This window comes from Falco rusticolus, chromosome 4 (assembly GCF_015220075.1).
Source record: "Falco rusticolus isolate bFalRus1 chromosome 4, bFalRus1.pri, whole genome shotgun sequence".
NCBI lineage: Eukaryota > Metazoa > Chordata > Aves > Falconiformes > Falconidae > Falco > Falco rusticolus.
In genome coordinates this window covers 36,258,469-36,275,158 of record NC_051190.1, presented here as the reverse complement: position 1 = coordinate 36,275,158, position 16,690 = coordinate 36,258,469, and the positions used below count along the sequence as shown (strand labels likewise).

Genomic DNA, 16,690 nt, shown 5'->3' with positions numbered 1-16,690 from the left:
CTGCTGTTAAGACTGATCTTCCAAAGTACATGAACACTTGATATTCTTACCAAAGGAGTTTACTGATTCATGTATAAAAATAGTGATTGATTTATTCTAGTACTACCTCTACTGTGCTGTAAAGATAATGAAGACAGCTTATTCACCATCCAAAAATTCTTAAGGCAAATGAGTCTGATGTGATGCCCGAGGAGCAAGGTGGAAGTCTTGGAGACAAATTGTTCCTAAACAACCAAGTTGTTCTAAGCCGTCTCTGTTGAAGCGGGAAATGGACAGAGAAAATACTGTTTATGTGATAGTACTGCCAGACACTAAGTTAAGTTCTGTACATTTGAAGTGCTTGTTATTTGTATTGGTGGGGGAAAAAGGAAGTTTTACAAATTGCGGATTCAGGAGTCAAGCAATTCAAAACCACTGACGAGGAGGAAGCGATTTGTGTATGCAGGGGCCCTTACCTACTTGTGAATGCCAGCCTTTGAGCGTAGATGGGCATTCTGTGCGTTGCTGCTACTAAAGCCTTTAACAGTGTTCTTTTGCCTCATCAGGGAGAATGGTCAGCTGAAGACAGAGTCAAGCACAACACTGCCAGATCAGGAGTTGAATGGGGATGCTGCTGGGACTTGCACCAGTGCTGCCCCCACCATGTGGCTGGGAGCACAGAACGGCTGGTAGGTTCCCCTGGGGCTGGCAGATAACCTCTGTCACCTCTGTTCTCTGGGCTCCACTTTCCATGTCTGCACACCTTAAGTTCACTTGTTGTTCCTAAGAGTAGGTTTTCATTGCTCATTGTTGCCCTGAGCCCTCAGCTCATTGTAATAGGCACAGGGATTTAACCTCACTTTCTTACCTAATCGTTGCCTTTTCTACCAGAAGAAAAGAGTCAAGCCTAGTCAGGCTCAAGGTGTGGCGCCTTGCTGCTAACCCTCCCCAATTTGTCCTTTCTCACAGGCTTTATGTGCACTCAGCTGTATCCAACTGGAAGAAGTGTCTGCATTCGATAAAGCTGAAGGACTCTGTACTGAGTCTAGTGTAAGTGTGCATGCCAAGAGACAATGAAGGGGAAGGTTCAGTGCCCGAGCGATATTTTAGATGGGGGTAACAGCTCTTGTCAGTCATCTTTTTCTTTGCTCTTCTATGTGCATTGGTTTGAGGAGTTTTCCAAGGTTTTTGTTTATTTGAAAGCCTCATGCTGAGCCATTTTCCTGCTTAACTGCAGACCTGACCCAATCCAGTGAAAAAGGTGCTAAATGAGATTAGCGGTATCAGGAGGAGAAAAGGGGGTGTAGTTACGTGGAATTTCTTGAGATTAATGGAGTTTGTAGTGTGAAGAAGTTAACCTCAACAGGAAATGTATGTATGATGTTACTACAACAAAGGTAAGATGTATGACCATCGGCCCTTGCAGGATGTTTCTGCAAGTGCTAAACTGAATGGGAATTGTAGAGAGAGCATAAAGACGGCGTGTGTGTATTTCAGAAAGAAGCTGTTAGTCCCTTAGTTCTACAGACTTTTTTAAGTATTTACTTTTCTGTGATTTCAGGCATGTGAAAGGGAGGGTCCTTGTTGCTCTGGCAGATGGAACACTAGCCATATTCCACCGGGGAGAAGGTAAGAATCAATATAATAACAGAAAACCAAACTTTGCTGAAGGTGTACTAATGGATTAAATGCTATTCTGAGTCAAGAAGGAAAGGTGCTGGCTTGCTAGAGTACAAACACAATTGAAATGCGTAGCTATTATACATATGTAATCATCCTAAAACATTTAAGGTATACTTGAATACCATTTCTTGAGCTTTTGTGAACAAAAACCCATGTGTGGATGTCCTGTGTAGCACATGCAGAGTAAATGCAACACTTTCAGGAATGCATGTGCTGTGCAGCTGTTTGAGGCATGCTTGGTAAGTTTAAGGCATTTGGGCCATGTTGGTGTTACTACGGATTCACAAGTCAGCGGTAACAGGGATGCACAGGGTGCTCCACGCAGCACAGGCTGTACCTGAGCAGATCGTCTGTGTAGCTGCGAATAGACCTGTTGCTTCCTAGAGAAGCTGGACTCTCTAAGTAAGTAAGTGGAACTGATAACTGCATACACAGCAGGCAGAGCTGGGGTGCTCTGGAAGTCTGGAAATCCCCAAAAAATGTCACCTTTGCATTACGCTTGGCCAGTTTTTCTTGTTGCAAAAAAGAGACATCTGAGTAATCTGACATGCCTTAATCCTGCCAGTTCAAGATATTTTTGAATTCTGTATTTCTTGTCCTCTTCACTGTAGTAGGTTTTGTTTCCCTATGACTTGAGCTGTTTCTGAGCTGTGTTCATACCTGAAAGTACATGGGAATTTGCTAACTGTGACTTACGTTTGCATGTTAAGAACTTAGTTGTTCATTGAATAGCAGTTTATCCAGTATGCGGAAATACAGAGATCAATGGTTTTGTGCAGTCTTAAGTTTTGATTCAGCTTCTGTCATGAGTTCAGGCCTGACCACTGACACATAAAAATCGTTCCCATCAGAAACAGAATAAAGCTTCATGACATAGAGGCCACCCGCTGTGAAGGACACAGTACCTGCCTGGTTAGCTAGAAAATAAGCATGAGAAAAGGGAGATCTGAGTCCTTATCCTGGATTTGACACTTAGGAGAAGTTGTCTGTCTGGGATATGAGGAAGCCTCACCACAAGAACTGTACGATCCGTTTCCTTTCAAGTTTCTGCATAATCTTGTTAGGCTGTCTTTCTTCTTCCCCTACGGTTCTTGTACTTGTTAAAGAAACCTGTTTGCTTCATTACAATAAAAGGATGTTTAAATTAGCCTGATTTGGAGAGCTTTCAGCCCACCAAACTAAACTTTATTGTCGTATGTTTCGTAAGGATAAGGCTGTACCCAGAGTAGTGGTATGGATTCATGGGAAGTTCACAGACACAAGCAAAATGAGCATTTGAGTATTAGCTGAGCCTGTATACCTAGATATATATGGAAAAGTAGATGATTCTGTTTGTGTACTGACATGTCACGAAGGAGATGCATCTTTCCGCACTTGTTTTTCACCTTAGATGGTCAGTGGGATCTCAGTAATTACCACCTAATGGACCTTGGTCACACTCACCATTCCATCCGCTGCATGGCTGTTGTGTATGATAGAGTCTGGTGTGGCTACAAGAACAAAATCCATGTTATCCAACCTAAGACAATGCAGATTGAGGTAAGAGAGAAAACGTGTGTATATGCATGCACGTGCTTGTCTTGTGTTTATTCTTAGAGCTGTTTCATGCTGCAGTGTATGGAAATGCAGAACCTCTGTATTGTCCTTGCTGACTGTAGGACCCAAACTGTCAATCTGGGTCATATCATGACCTAGTCTGCCAGGGTGGTATTTATTCTTTCATCCCTTTCGGAGAGCTTAAATCTTTAGTTACATCTAATCTGAGCACTTTCTTTGCCATCACTAGTGAGCCTATGAGACCACATACTGTACAAATGTACATGCATGCTTTACAGCTGCCCTTCGTATGTGGTCTGAGACTTCATCTGCGGGCACTGTGGCACAAAGGAAGAGTACAGCTAGCAGGCCCCAGCGATACCACTTGCCTAAGGAAAAAAAATGACATTTAGAGCCTTTTGGTTGAAATTCAATACAGTGGTGTTTGTACAAACCTATCTGACAGTGCTCGGAATAGTTCTAACCAAAGGGAGTAGTGCTGAATGTGAAGTTCACATCAGTGAGCCAAGGCAGTTTGATCTGTGGAACTTAGACTGGAGTTGTGTGTTTTCCTTTTCTACCAAGCACCCTGAAAGCTCTTGGTTTCTAAATGTTCTTGCTCCTGAAGTGGTCTGCAAAGACCGTGATCTCTGCAGAGCTGCTGTACAACTTACCATTTCAAGCAAGGGATTTTGGACTTTGCAGGTCAGCTGGTATCAACACATTTTCTCCAAGAGCTGTGAAGTGATCTCCGTTGAGGAAAATGGAGTATATGAGTAGATAATTGCAAAGCTTTTCTGAACTCACGTTGGTCCACCTATTTGGCATTTCAGAAATCTTTTGATGCCCATCCTCGGCGGGAGAGTCAGGTGCGACAGCTGGCATGGATTGGAGATGGAGTATGGGTTTCTATCCGCCTGGACTCCACTCTGAGGCTTTACCATGCCCACAGCCATCAACATCTGCAAGATGTCGACATTGAGCCTTACGTCAGCAAGATGCTAGGTGAGGCAGTAGAGACCGTCAGTAAGTGGTCTGTTGCTTAGTGAGATCAATCAAAATTTGTTAGCAGACCTTGCCCAAAGTTGTAACTGACTCTCCAACTCTTGTGCATGCTTACTAGGCACTGGAAAGCTGGGCTTCTCGTTCGTGCGGATTACAGCTCTGCTCATTGCTGGCAACCGCCTCTGGGTAGGGACAGGGAACGGTGTCGTCATCTCCATTCCACTGACTGAGAGTAAGTGGCATTTATTGGAGATACTCCTGTGCCCCGCCCCCCCCCCAAAAAAAAGATGCTTCTGCATATTATTTGTGTGGCATGGTGGATGGCTCTGGCAGGCAGGCTAATGCTTTCCAGCCATTTTTACCCTGAACCTGACATGCCTTTGATCATTGCAGTGTTCAGAGAAAAGAGCCCTGGGTATGAGAAACCCTGAACTTTGTTTAACTTTTCCTTATTAAGGAAATGTTTGGTTGAATGGATTTAACCTGTTTAAAACCAAATAGGTATTTGTTGCTGTCAATTTCAGTTCAGTTGAAGCTGTTTCCTTCTTGGGGGACCAATGACATCTCTACCATCTGTACAATCTTCTTTTTGAGCGTGACCTTGACAGAGCAGACTCATGTGAACTGATTCTGTAGCTTCTGGAAAGCAGGAGAAACATTGGGAGTTGTAGTAAGTCTCCAAAAGGAGGCCGTGTGATGAGAAGTCACCAGAAGATCTCCCTGGAAATTTTGTTTCTGCATAGACGTCTAAACATCTTTGTAATAGTATTTTCCAGAAACTGACCTTAGAAAAGCTTCATTTACTCAAATTAGGGCTCAGCTTTATCAGTCAAGTAGAAATCTATCCTATGCCAAATCCAACCTGGTGAGGAGACCCAGCAGTAGTAGTTAATACATACATCTCTGGAGCTGGAAGCTTAGTTGAAGCTCTTGGTAATCCTGTTCTGTATGTGCCAGTCAGAATCTTATTTTGAAGGTCTGTTCCAGATTATCATGGGGCAGTAGGATTTGACGCTGATTGCAATTGCTTTCAACAGAAAGCAGCCAAATTTACATTTTCTCACCACTGCATACAGGAAAGCTGAGAAGCAAATAGCTCTTGTATAAGAGCAGCAAACCTGTTGTAATCCTTCTGGAAGTCTGGGCCAAGGTGGTCTCCTCTAAGGCTAGTAGAGCTGGATATGCCTGAGGCCGACACAAGGAAGCCAGTGACAGTCACCTTTGAGCACTGCAGTCTAGGTCTCATTTCTGAATCCCTGTTTTAAAGCCCATTCTTTCTTGGGGCTGCTGTCCTAATTCTAAGTTAAGCTTGTTCCCTGCTATAAACAGGTTGCTTTGTCTGTTGGTGTTACTGTAAAAATGTGCTAAGCAGTAAGGTTTCACTAGAAGCTTTAGCAATGGATCCTTGTGACCGTGGTTCCTCTCCCATCTCAGATACTACATTTGTGCTCGTTAGGTAAGACCAAAGCGAGGAAGAACAGTGTTGGTATAAACTGATCCAAGCCTGTAGCTCCTGTTGCAGTTTCTCTAGGTTTTATACATTTCTGTTGCTCCCTGAATTTTCTCCCAGTAATCACCTTTTTCTTCTCTCCCATCCTGCCTGTCTCTTCCCGTGCCCCTCTGTGTTCCCACTCCTTGCCTGTGCCTAGCTGTAGTCCTCCACCGAGGCCAACTCCTTGGGCTCCGGGGTAAGTCCATTGCCTCCTTCCTTCAGCTTTCACTCCTTTTGCACCCATTCACCTTTGCAGTTGCTTTCCCACCCTTCCATCTTGCCATTCAGCACTCTCTGTCCATTTTTCCTCGTCACTCTTTCATTTTAAGTTGTAATCTGAGAAAAGCGACCAGAGACAGTAATGTAAATATCCTCATTTCCCATCGCAAAAAACATTTTCATCCATCTCATTAGCCATCCCTCTGGGGTTTTTCTTTTGTGTTCAGAGTATTTTATTCTTCATCAGTAGTTCCCTTACTGTGGTAGGCCAGGTTTGAGAAGGGGACTGTAAAGGTTCTTTCAGTCAGAGAGTTCCAGGAAGGAGGAGTAGACTGTTCTTCCAAGGTCTTCCTTGGTCATCTTTGGTTTTCCAAGGATGCTTCTCTCATCAGTTCCAGGCCAGTGGCAGTAGGTGCTGTGCACTTGCCAGCTGCAAGTAATCAACCAAGACTTAGAACCATTCGGGACTTGAGAATTGTTTGGTTTTGTGCCAGTTAGGGAAGGGTGTGAGTTCAAATTTATGCTTACCTTAGCCTTTCCAGGGTCAAAAATGAGTATTTATTTTTTTTTCTCATTGTAAGGCATTTCTGTGGCTGTCCAGAAGTGTTATCAGCATGTCTCTCCTCCTTTTAAAGCATCTGATATTGGTTGCAGTAAGAAGCCAGATACTGAGTGAGAAGTGCTAATACCAGCCTGTCAATTGGATGACTTCATCCAACTGCAGCTGCTTACAGCAAACCAAAGCACAGAGATGCAGAGAGCCTTCATCTTAGGCATTTTCCCCCTGTACACACCAATACTTATTCTTCTGTCAAAATACTTGTACTTGTCTCGCCATCCTGGCTTGAGCCTGACAGGCAAAAGTCTCCTTTGTCCAAGTCAATAATTGAAATGCAGCCCAAGCCAAAATACAGAACTACAGATAAGCAAGCAAGCAATTTGAGTTGTCTTACAGAAGGTGAAAGCCTTCTGATTTTAGTACTGTTTCTGTTTTACGGATGTGGGTGCATGCAGAAGGAAAGCATCTCCCATTCTGAGCTCTGAGCACTGGTCTCTCTGTTCCTTGGTGAGTGGAAGCACTCACATTCTTGGAGCCTGGATATGAAACATACAGGCCCCTGAGCCCACCTTGAAATCCTTGGAAACTGTGGATGTGAACATCTTTTAGATGTTCATTGCTTGAGCAGCTGATCTTCTGGTGTCATGGATGAATCAAGGACTAAGGGAGGACCTCACTCCACTGTTGTGACATTGACTGGGCTGAGCACTTCACCTGACCCCGAGACTGCTTTCAGCAGCCTGTGTGCTCACAGCTTGGCATGAACAAAGGACTTGACTTGGAAACGGAGCAACTTCACCAATCCAGAAGATAGCAGTAATTCTCCTCCAGGTGCCCTTAATGTCTCATGGGTACAGTGGACACCTTTGGATACCCTGCCAGGTACTAAAGACCAAGGTTGATCCTAGCACAGCAGGTGATTTCTGGAGGCTGCACAGGATTGCTGCTGGTGAAGGGGCCTTCACTGGGACACCTCAGAGACCTCACCTAGCCTGCCCTAGGGTCACTCTTGCCCAACGCCTCCAGGGATGTGTGCACCACATTAGTAGCCAAATACCAGATATGATGAGAAAATGTAGTTTGTTGTTGTCAGTGGGTTGTTACCAGCCTAAGAGGGAGGTACTGTATAGTCTAGTGTGGTCTCCTCCATCACATCCTTTACATAAGACCTTTAAAGAGACCTGCACCTTTAAAGGTTTTCCTTCATGGCTCATGAGTTTTCTCTTTGATCGAGTCTCTGCTATAAATGGGACTCAGAGCTATTGCTGACAATATTCCTCCTCCCTACCTCCAGCCAACAAGACCTCACCAACCTCTGGAGAGGGCAGCCGCTCTGGCGGGGTCATCCATGTGTACGGTGATGACAACAGTGACAAATCTGCCAGCAGTTTCATTCCCTACTGCTCCATGGCTCAGGCACAGCTCTGTTTCCATGGCCACCGTGATGCTGTCAAGTTCTTCGTCTCTGTGCCTGGTAAGGATGAGCACAGTGCTTCCTTGGGAGAGTCTTGTCTTGCCATCCATTCTGCGGCAGGAGCTTGAGTTGATCTGCAGCAGGTGTCTGTTCGTGACATTTCTAGTGCTTGCAGATCACTGTGGCTCAGACATCACTAGTTTAAAACTGCAGTGACTTACAGATATCACCAGCAGGAGTTAGCCTGCCCAGTTGTGTTTGTGTGTGTCTCTGAACTGCATGGGGGCTGAGCAGAGGCACTGACAGTACCTTTTCTCCCAGGCAATGTCCTAGCAACCCTGAATGGGAGCGTGTTGGACAGCCCCTCAGAGAACCCCAGCACGGCAGCCACAGAGACCGAGGGGCAGAAGCTGAAGAACGTCCTGGTGCTGAGTGGAGGAGAAGGGTACATAGATTTCCGGATCGGTGAGTGCCTGTGGTGGGAGGCATCTGGAACAGGATGGGGTGCAGGGCCATGGTTGCAGAGAGAGGGATCACTGCTGCAGAGAGTGAAGTCTGAAAAGCGCTACGCTCTGTTTCTTGTGCCTCCGGCTGTGAGTGCAGATAGTGAGCATTTTCCTTGCACAGCACAAGGCTGCGAAACCCTGCCCCTGCCTGCAGTGCCACACAGTCTGTGTTAAGGGCCCTGGAAAGAATAAAATGGTCAGTGTCACTGGCTCCAAACATTGGTGCCCCACTGCAGTCACCTGTGCTGCTTGAGGGTGCTCTGTCCTGTAACCATTAGCTTCCCCCAAAAGGAAGGGTGGTTTTCGCTACTACTGGAAATGGTTTGTTCTGTTCACGCAGTCCTGCTTCAGAAAAGCTCCATGTTGCTGTAAATGTTCTCCAGGCATAAAGGAAGGTCTCGGCTCCTGCTGTCTGTTGTCACACTGCCGAGACTGTAACAGGGATATTAGCCTCTTTGGAAGTATGCCAGAGCAGTGCAATTCGGGATTTTCTTCCTTGCCTTCTTTACTCTCTGTTTTCTCTGTTCAGGGGATGGAGAAGATGATGAGACAGAGGAGAATGCAGGAGATCCCACCCAGGTGAAGCCAGTACTTTCGAAGGCTGAAAGAAGCCACATTATTGTGTGGCAGGTATCGTATATCCCTGAGTGAGAATTTCTCCTTTCCCACCAATGTAAGTGTCCCTCCTCCCACCTGAATGCCAAGATGTACATACAGAACGCCTGCATTATACCTACTGCTGGAAACCGACCCCAGACAACTGCAACGGCTCCTGCCTTGGACTGTGACCCCCTTCTAACCTCTGAACTCGCAGCTTTCATCTTGGGCCCGTGAGCTTTCTGCGTGGTTGGATTATTGTTCTGCTCTGGAGCTGGCATCTACAAGGAGAGAAATGGCAGTGCATCGATGAAGTGAAGCTTGGAGCTAGAACTGTGCAAAGCCTTTGCCCAGTGCTCAGGAGCTGGCAGCTGGATGGGTGGTGGCTCAGGTTCTCCAGCAGGTTGCCTCACTCCCACCTGCATGAGAAAGTAGTACATCCCCCAGGCGTCCCCCGCCAAAGCAGTGAAGGTGAATCACAACTTTTAGAGCACCCTAGCAGAAATCCTTTTCTAGTTCATCAGTGGACTCTCCACCTTATCCACCCTTAAGCACAGAATAATGTCCCACGGACTCAAGAGCAGCCAGGTCCGAGGAACCCTCAATAGAAAGGAGTGTCAGGGTTTGGGCAGCACTTCTGCCATGCCATCACTGTGGGGAACACATCCTCCGTACCTGCAGATGGCAAGTCCCTCATCTGCTGCTGTTGTCTCAGCGTTGTGTGCTGGGTGCCTGTGTCTGGAGAGGATTGTTCGGTAGCCTCAGATAGTGTTTGATCATGGAGGCCAGAGGGTCTTTGGCAACTGTGGTAGCAAAGGGGTATTGGAACCTTGATTTTTTTTTAAGAGCAGAAAAGGCAGCAATACTTTTCACTCCCCCTTCCAAAAATGACAGGCAGAAAAGAACTCTTGAGTTCATTCTGAGATGTTCAGGAGACAGGTGTCTCTGCATAGCATTCGTTGGGTTTTAAAACACAGGATGGGAGCAGATAATGCTGGTCTGCTGTGAATTCTGTGTGAACACATTGAGATTACCTTGACTCATAAGTCTGTCTCCCCACCCCAGGAACTGCTGGAAGGGAGACACCTGTTTTCCTTCACGCTGTGACTGTTGGTTAGGAAAGACTTTGTAGTTGCAGTCAAGGTTTAGAAAGGCTGTGTCTCGCCTGGGGTCAGGCAGAAAAAGGAATTGAAGCCAGATTTCCTGGCCTCTTTTATCTAACATCGCAAGCACTGAGTTTGTTACTTAGTAGTTCGAAAAGCTGGAAATTTCTAACTCCTGAAAAGAATTGACAGCCCCTGAGAAAAATTCTGACAGCCCTCCTCGCGTAAGCAGTGCTGGGGATTTGCAAATGTGTCTCCTGCTTACAAGAGAAGCAGCAAAAAATGGGGCCAGGAAGAGCAGTTTTGAGCTCCAGACACAGAACATGGCAGGTCCAGATGCAGGGGCATTGGTTTGTCCTCCCTTTCTGACAGTGGAAACAGTCCTGTCTCCACAGGGACAAGTTCTGTTTCCTTTGAACACTCCCTCCTGTATGTGCAGGACTGGAGTGAATAGCAGTTGTTAGCGATGAATTTAGAAGCTCCTAGTGGTCATCTTGCTTCTTCCCCGAGCTGTGCAGCACTCGGGGGTTCACAGGGATGTCCCTGTGCCAGTTGGCACTATGGGGACAGTTGAGGAAGGCCTCCATCTCCTGGAAAGCTCCCAGCCATGTCCTGTGCCTGTGGCCACAGGCCAGGCTGCCCCCAGGGCTTGTGGTCTAAAGCTACTGGTGTGCTGCAGGGATGCAGTATTCCCAGGGGAAGCTCTAACATGTGGCATCTGTCCTGACACAGCATCACTGAAAACAGTTTTTGGATCCACAGATCAGGAAAGGCTGGGGCATACATTTCCCCTGCAAGGAGGCAAGAGGATGTCTCTGGAGAACAGAGGCCTCAGCCACCAAAGTGCAGAGCCACAGTGGTGCCCACGGTGCTGCTGACACGCACACCCACACCACTCTTCACCAAGATAGGAAACCAGCGGGATGGTGTCCTCCAGCCATGAGCACACGGGCTCTCTGGCTGGCATTTGTCTAAGGGGTGCTTGGAGCCACCACCGGCATGCGGGGGGACCTTTCACCAGGGGAGTTTCACCAGGGCACTGCTGACCATGCCAGGTTTCCCATTTGCTTTCCCACAGTGCTTTCTGCTAGGAAGAGCTCTTTGGATCACAACGCAGAGTGCATTAAAGTTAACAGGATACATAAACATTTAGATCACAGATTCCACAGAAATGTAATGGTTCACCAGTTGGGGCCAGGTAAACTTCATCATTTGGGCTAATTGAAGGGGAAAAAAAAAAAAAAAAAGCACTGTAGTAGGGCCCAGTTCCTTAGTTCTTCCCTAGGAAAATAGAGAATTGCAACGTTTTTACCTCTTACTGTTTGTTTCTGTATCTGGTTTTAGCTGTCAAAGTGCCAGTGCTCGGTCTACTGTCACCCACTGGGCCCTGGCAACATAAGGAAACCAGTCTTGGGCCTCTACCAACAGGTTCCTTTCCAGCTCAGTGTATGTTTTCCTCCAAGAGAAGCACATGTCCAAGGGGGCAGCTACAGCTCAGTACAACCAGCCTCTGCTGTCAGCTCCTGTGGGCGTTTGGTGGCTGCTGGGCAGCAAGGTGAGAACTGACTGGCTTCAGCACACTTCCCTGTCGTATCTCCACTGTGATGTATGTAAAGTATCTTGTATGTTACAAAAGATTTTAAAAAGCGTCTTAAGGCCTGTAAACTCCGCTATTTGGTCAGAAGATGGCATTCTGTAAAGAGACTGCTGTATGAATACCTTCCCATGCTTTGTCCCCTATGCTATCAAACAACAAACCATATCTGTTCTGTACGTAATAAATGTGTTAACATCAGCAAGTGCAGGGCGTCTTTCCTGTAAGGGTCCTGGGATTTGTGCTCAGCCATCAGTAACAGCAAGACACTTATAAGGGTGGGAGTGGCAGCTCAAGTGGTATTTAGTAGCAAGAATGAAGATGTGGATTGCTTGCTGGGTGAGAGCAGAAGGGGCTGGTCCTGCAATCCACAGAGCAATCTGTAGCTGCTGCCAGCAACAGAAAGTGGGAAAGACTGGCTAGCTGCGGCTGTCCTTGTGTCTCCTTCAGGTGAGCTGCCAGAGTTTACACATCAGACTCGGCTTCCAACACTCAAATTTGCCAAAGTCCCCTGTCAATACAGGGTGGTATTTCACAAAGTCCCATAGGAATCAATGACATTCAGCACTGCAGGAAGCGACTTCCTCTTAGTCCCAGCAGCACTTACATATGCTTGTACTTATTTTGTAGAACTGCATTAATTCAAGGGCTGTACATAGTGGTAATAGAAAAGGGAGCCGCCTCCTTACAGCAGGGAGTGGCTTCTGCCATGAGCCGAAGTCCCTAAGGTGATCCACCTCCATGACCAGCACTGCGGTTCTGTGCAGGCCAGGGTGATGTACAACAGGCAGCACCTCCTGGGTTAACAGAAGCACCTGAACAGTGAGGTTTGGAAATGGGTCCTGGGGCCTGCCCTGCCCCCCCAGGGCTGCACCTGTCAATACAGCCAGAAGCAGTGCGAACAAGGCACTGGGTGAAGCGGGGCTGTGTCTGGCATGAGATGCGTAGCTGAGGAAGGGACTAGCAACCATCATCCTTCAGATGGCCACCCCCATGTTGCTGAATGCCCCAGGAGGTTAATGCACAGGTTTGGGGTCCCAGCAGAGCTCCCCAGCATGTTCTAGGCATCCCGACTACCTACTATAGCAGACAGAAATAAAGAGCAACTTCTGCAAGCAGCTGATCCGTGGGGTTACAGACCAGAACAACTCTTGTGTCCTCTCCACTCTCACATTGACTAGACCCTCCAACAGCTCCTGACACCGCAGCAGAATCCGCAACCACCACAAGAGAAAATGAAATGCTGAGAACTGCACTGAGTTGCACATTTTAATGTTTACCCCATCATGCTGCACTGGAATAGGTAGCAATTTGTGTTTGGCCTCAAATAGTAAGAGCCAACCTTGTATGCTTTGCGTCACCGGAATTAAAATGATTTTTTCTATCTCCTGACAAGCCATCTCTGGGAATAAGAGATGGATAGCTTTGGATAAGTCAGTATCCAAAAGCAAGTTGTGTTCCTCCTGTGTTGCTTACTGCCATCATATGTGAGTAACCCAGATGATTCTGCAGTGATTAAGAGGAATCCAGTGCTGCACCTGTATTTGGTAAGTTAATGGCTCTGCATTTGGACCCCATAATGATTCTCCATGCACTAGAAAAGAACAGCAAGTTTTCTTAGAACCGTGCTGCAGAAATAAGACGACATTTATTTTCATTAGCACAGTTGTAAACTGCTCTGTGAAATAACTTGATATTCTCAGTCATTTTTCTGTGATTCCTGTAGGACCCAAATTATCTGGAAAATGTTCTTAAAAACTTAATTTTCAGGCAGTAAAGAAAATTGTGCTCCAAGAAAGCGTAGCTGGATGCCAGGAGCTATGCATTCAGAGATCATACAGGAACTGAGAAGGTTCCTCTGCTGACTGAGACTGAAGTTATAGAAGAAAAGATGTGAATGTATCTGCACCTTTCCTTTCAGATGAGGTGGCTCAACAGGGGTACACTGTACCACAGTGGATAAGGAGGTCTTCTGTAAGATTACATGCTCCTAACACACAGTGAGAGCACACAGGAAGCTCAGAACATAGAACAAGTCCTTAAACTGGTGTCCCTGTAGCTTTTTTCTTTGCACTCCGCTGGGGAGAGGCCTTGAGCTTCTCCAGATCAATCATGGGCTCCTCTGTGATTGGTTTTCCCTCCTTCTGCCACTGCGCAAGGATCATGGCTCGGAGCAGAGGTGGGTATGGAAGGTACCGAATGGTCTCCTCTGGTACTGGGGTGAATTTCTTGAAGGCCTCCTCCTCATGCTTGGGCACCACACGCCAGTCATGGTACATGACTTTGTCTATCTCTCGCACTTCTTCTTCGGTTTTGCCTGAGAAAAAAAGATGAACACCAGTGGACAACACTACTGCAACAACCTCCCTCTGGGAAATGCAGCGTGTCATTTTTCCGTTACCAAAAATGCTACAACAGGCAATAGTAAAGGAAGTTTTCAAAGGATCAGACAGTACCTTCCCTGCCATGCTATGGGATCCCACTTTTGTCCTTGGAAATCAAGACAGAAACCCACTGACAGGACTACAGGCAAGTCGATTGAATTCCGTGGTTGACTCCCTCTCAATTTAAAACTTCACCCCTCTCCAGTTCAGTTTCCATGGCTAAGGAACAAGAGTAATTTACCCCTGCACTGATGAAAGTTCTCTGGGAAATTTAACCTAAAAAAACCCCAACAACTTTAAAATCTTTGAATGAGCATGTTTTGGAAACTCTGGTAAGTGACCATCATGCCTACAGAAAGCAGCTTTAAAAAGGGAAATTCACCGGCTCAACTCCAAGCGCTAATTTAAAATCCCAGTAACATAAGTTTACTTGCCATCACTCCTGGCTTCTTCGACCTTTTTCCTTGGAACACCCTCCCGTGTTCAGTCGTGCCTTGCTTCCGAGGGCTGGTCCCGGGCTCTGCACCCCCCCACCCGCCGTCGCTTCTTAGGGGCGTGCGCCAGGGGGGCTGGGTCCCCGCACTTGAAACTAACCCACGGTAACTCACCTGCCCGGCAGCAACCTGCGAAAGCCAAGCGTCCCGAGCAAGGCGGCCCCCCCCCCGCCCTGTCCAAGCCCCCGAGGGTCCCGCAGCCGGTTGTACCTCGGAAGGTCAGGCGGCCCCAGGCTCTGCCGTGGTCCATGTTCTGCAAAGAGAAGCGGAGCCCGCTGAGGGCGGCGCGGCGGGGCGGGGCGGGGGGGCAGCGCCGGGCCGGGCGGGGCGCGGCGGCGTTACCTCACCTCGGCCGTGTGGTCAGCCTTCACCTTGGTGATCACCCAGTAGCAGGGCTCGTCGTGCGCCCACAGCCAGGACTTGCGGGTGACGAGACGGCCCAGGCCGAAGCGCGGCAGGCGGCACAGCAGCGCCAGCAGCCGGTTCTCCCGCCGCACGTCCTCCCAGGCCCGCACCGGCAGCCGCTTCTGGGTCAGCGGCCGCCGCATGCTCTCGTAGTCCAGGGCGAAGCGCTGCGACTCCCGCGGCCGGTTCTTCAGCGCCCGGTACTCGCGGATCTTCTTGGCCATGGCGGCGATGGGCCGGTACAGCTTCTTGCGCGCCATGGTGCCGGCCGAGTGCGCGGCGGCTCCGCCGGGCCCCGCCGCTTCCCGTCTCGCCCGGAAGCCGCCCCGCCCCGCCGCCACCCGCCCCCGCCGGACCGCGGCTCGGCTGCCCGGGAAGGGCCCGGCTGCCGGCAGAGCCGCCCGGGGCGCCAGCGGGCCTCTCGCCGCGGGCTGCGGGCAGGGCCACTGCCACAGGCTCGGCCCCCGGCGGGCGCAGCTCGGTCGCGCCCTGACGCCTCGGCGTGCTTCGGTGGTCGGGATGGGTCCCAGTAACTAGGGATAAGCTGGGATAGAAAGATCGACTTGAGCAGCCTCACCTGCGTGGGATGGGTCCCAGTAACTTGGGATAAGGTGGGATAGAAAGATCGGCTTGAGCAGCCTCACCTGCATGGGATGGGTCCCAGTAGCTTGGGATAAGCTGGGATAGAAAGATCGACTTGAGCAGCCTCACCTATGCAGGCCCTCAGAGAAGGGAACGTTCAAAGCCAGCGAGTAGATGACGCTGGCAGGTTTTAGGCAGATTACTGCAATGTGGAAGGTCTTCCCGAGGTCAGTCAGAAGCTGGGTCTCATAACTCCGTTCCTGGGGACAAGACAAACTCTCCCTGGCACTGACAGCTCCAGCCGCTGAGCACCAACGCGACAGAGCCGCACCGGCAGAAACTGCTGTGTGCATTGTGGACTTACGGAGTAGAAAACTGCATAGGTCTGGCTATATTAGCCCCTGGATCCTGGCTAGAGACTGGTAAATTAAACCTGTCAGGAGAAAGGTGTTTTGTTTGCTTGTTTTTAAACAGTTATCATATATTGAAGGAAACGCGTTCATTCCAGTACTGCTGCCGAGTCCTTTACTGAAGGTTTTCAGGCATACACAGACTGTTTTTTGTCAGTGGCCACAATCAATGTGCAGAACAAAAGTGGGGGCCAGGGGGCTTGTGCTAGGGAACAAAACAAGTAAACCGCCCATTTTAAAGGCTGGTAATGCTCTTAAAATAGGAAATTTTCTCCTAATATGCTGCATCTCTCTTGAAAAGGGACAGGGACATTGTAACAAAGAGAATGTACCTGATTAAGTTGACAAACACGGATTTAGAATAAGATACTCAACCTCAATCCACCCAAATTTGGGAAAAACAGCAGAGCAATTAAATGACTTATTACAAGGTAAAGAGTACGTAGCTTCTATCTAGGGCTATGCAGCACAGGTATCAAGCTCATGCCCTTTAAGGCACCTACGTTCAGGTTTCTGCGGGGCCACTGAGCAGAAGAGGGCACAAGAATGCTTGAAAAATTGTGAAAATGGCGTTGTCGGATGCACAGAAAGGCAAGACAACGCCAAACACAGCAAGTCGGCAAGAAAAACTGATGCGACGCCACAACAGTCGGCTAGAGACAACACCTCCGGGCTGCTGCAGCAGGAGGCCGAGCACAAACCGTGCTCCAAGCACCGCCAGCTCCTCG

General features: G+C 48.3%; 2 protein-coding genes across 32 annotated transcripts in view; one reads left to right on the top strand and one right to left on the bottom strand.

Annotated features, from left to right (window-relative positions):
* The window catches only part of MAPK8IP3 (mitogen-activated protein kinase 8 interacting protein 3), a 70,764-nt gene extending 58,872 nt beyond the window's left edge, over positions 1–11,892 (top strand). For 26 of the 31 annotated variants that reach the window (XM_037384834.1, XM_037384817.1, XM_037384833.1 and 23 more), the window contains 10 exons: positions 546–668; positions 949–1,029; positions 1,541–1,608; positions 3,053–3,201; positions 4,032–4,203; positions 4,322–4,435; positions 5,853–5,891; positions 7,768–7,947; positions 8,209–8,352; positions 8,923–11,892. In XM_037384834.1, coding sequence (XP_037240731.1) covers positions 546–668; positions 949–1,029; positions 1,541–1,608; positions 3,053–3,201; positions 4,032–4,203; positions 4,322–4,435; positions 5,853–5,891; positions 7,768–7,947; positions 8,209–8,352; positions 8,923–9,044 — 1,192 coding nt within the window. In that variant the 3' untranslated portion in view covers positions 9,045–11,892. The remainder of the gene's footprint in view (positions 1–545; positions 669–948; positions 1,030–1,540; positions 1,609–3,052; positions 3,202–4,031; positions 4,204–4,321; positions 4,436–5,852; positions 5,892–7,767; positions 7,948–8,208; positions 8,353–8,922) is intronic. The other 5 variants (XM_037384842.1, XM_037384841.1, XM_037384822.1 and 2 more) reach the window with 2 other exon arrangements.
* Positions 11,893–12,938: 1,046 nt separating this feature from the next.
* On the bottom strand, positions 12,939–15,284 carry MRPS34 (mitochondrial ribosomal protein S34). The gene is made up of 3 exons (XM_037384853.1): positions 14,913–15,284; positions 14,776–14,818; positions 12,939–14,004 (listed from the first exon to the last, which is right to left on the bottom strand). The coding sequence occupies exons 1-3, from the start codon at positions 15,228–15,230 to the stop codon at positions 13,727–13,729; spliced, it is 639 nt and encodes a 212-aa protein (XP_037240750.1). The 5' UTR covers positions 15,231–15,284; the 3' UTR covers positions 12,939–13,726.
* Positions 15,285–16,690: the final 1,406 nt, after the last annotated feature.

Excerpts from the sequence above, each read along its gene's own strand:
- MRPS34 (XM_037384853.1), bottom strand. The coding sequence starts at position 15,230 with ATGGCGCGCAAGAAGCTGTACCGGCCCATCGCCGCCATGGCCAAGAAG. Across the intron at positions 14,819-14,912 it reads AGGCTGACCACACGGCCGAG|AACATGGACCACGGCAGAGC; the intron begins GTGAGGTAACGC and ends TTCTCTTTGCAG. Across the intron at positions 14,005-14,775 it reads GGGCCGCCTGACCTTCCGAG|GCAAAACCGAAGAAGAAGTG; the intron begins GTACAACCGGCT and ends TTTTTTTCTCAG.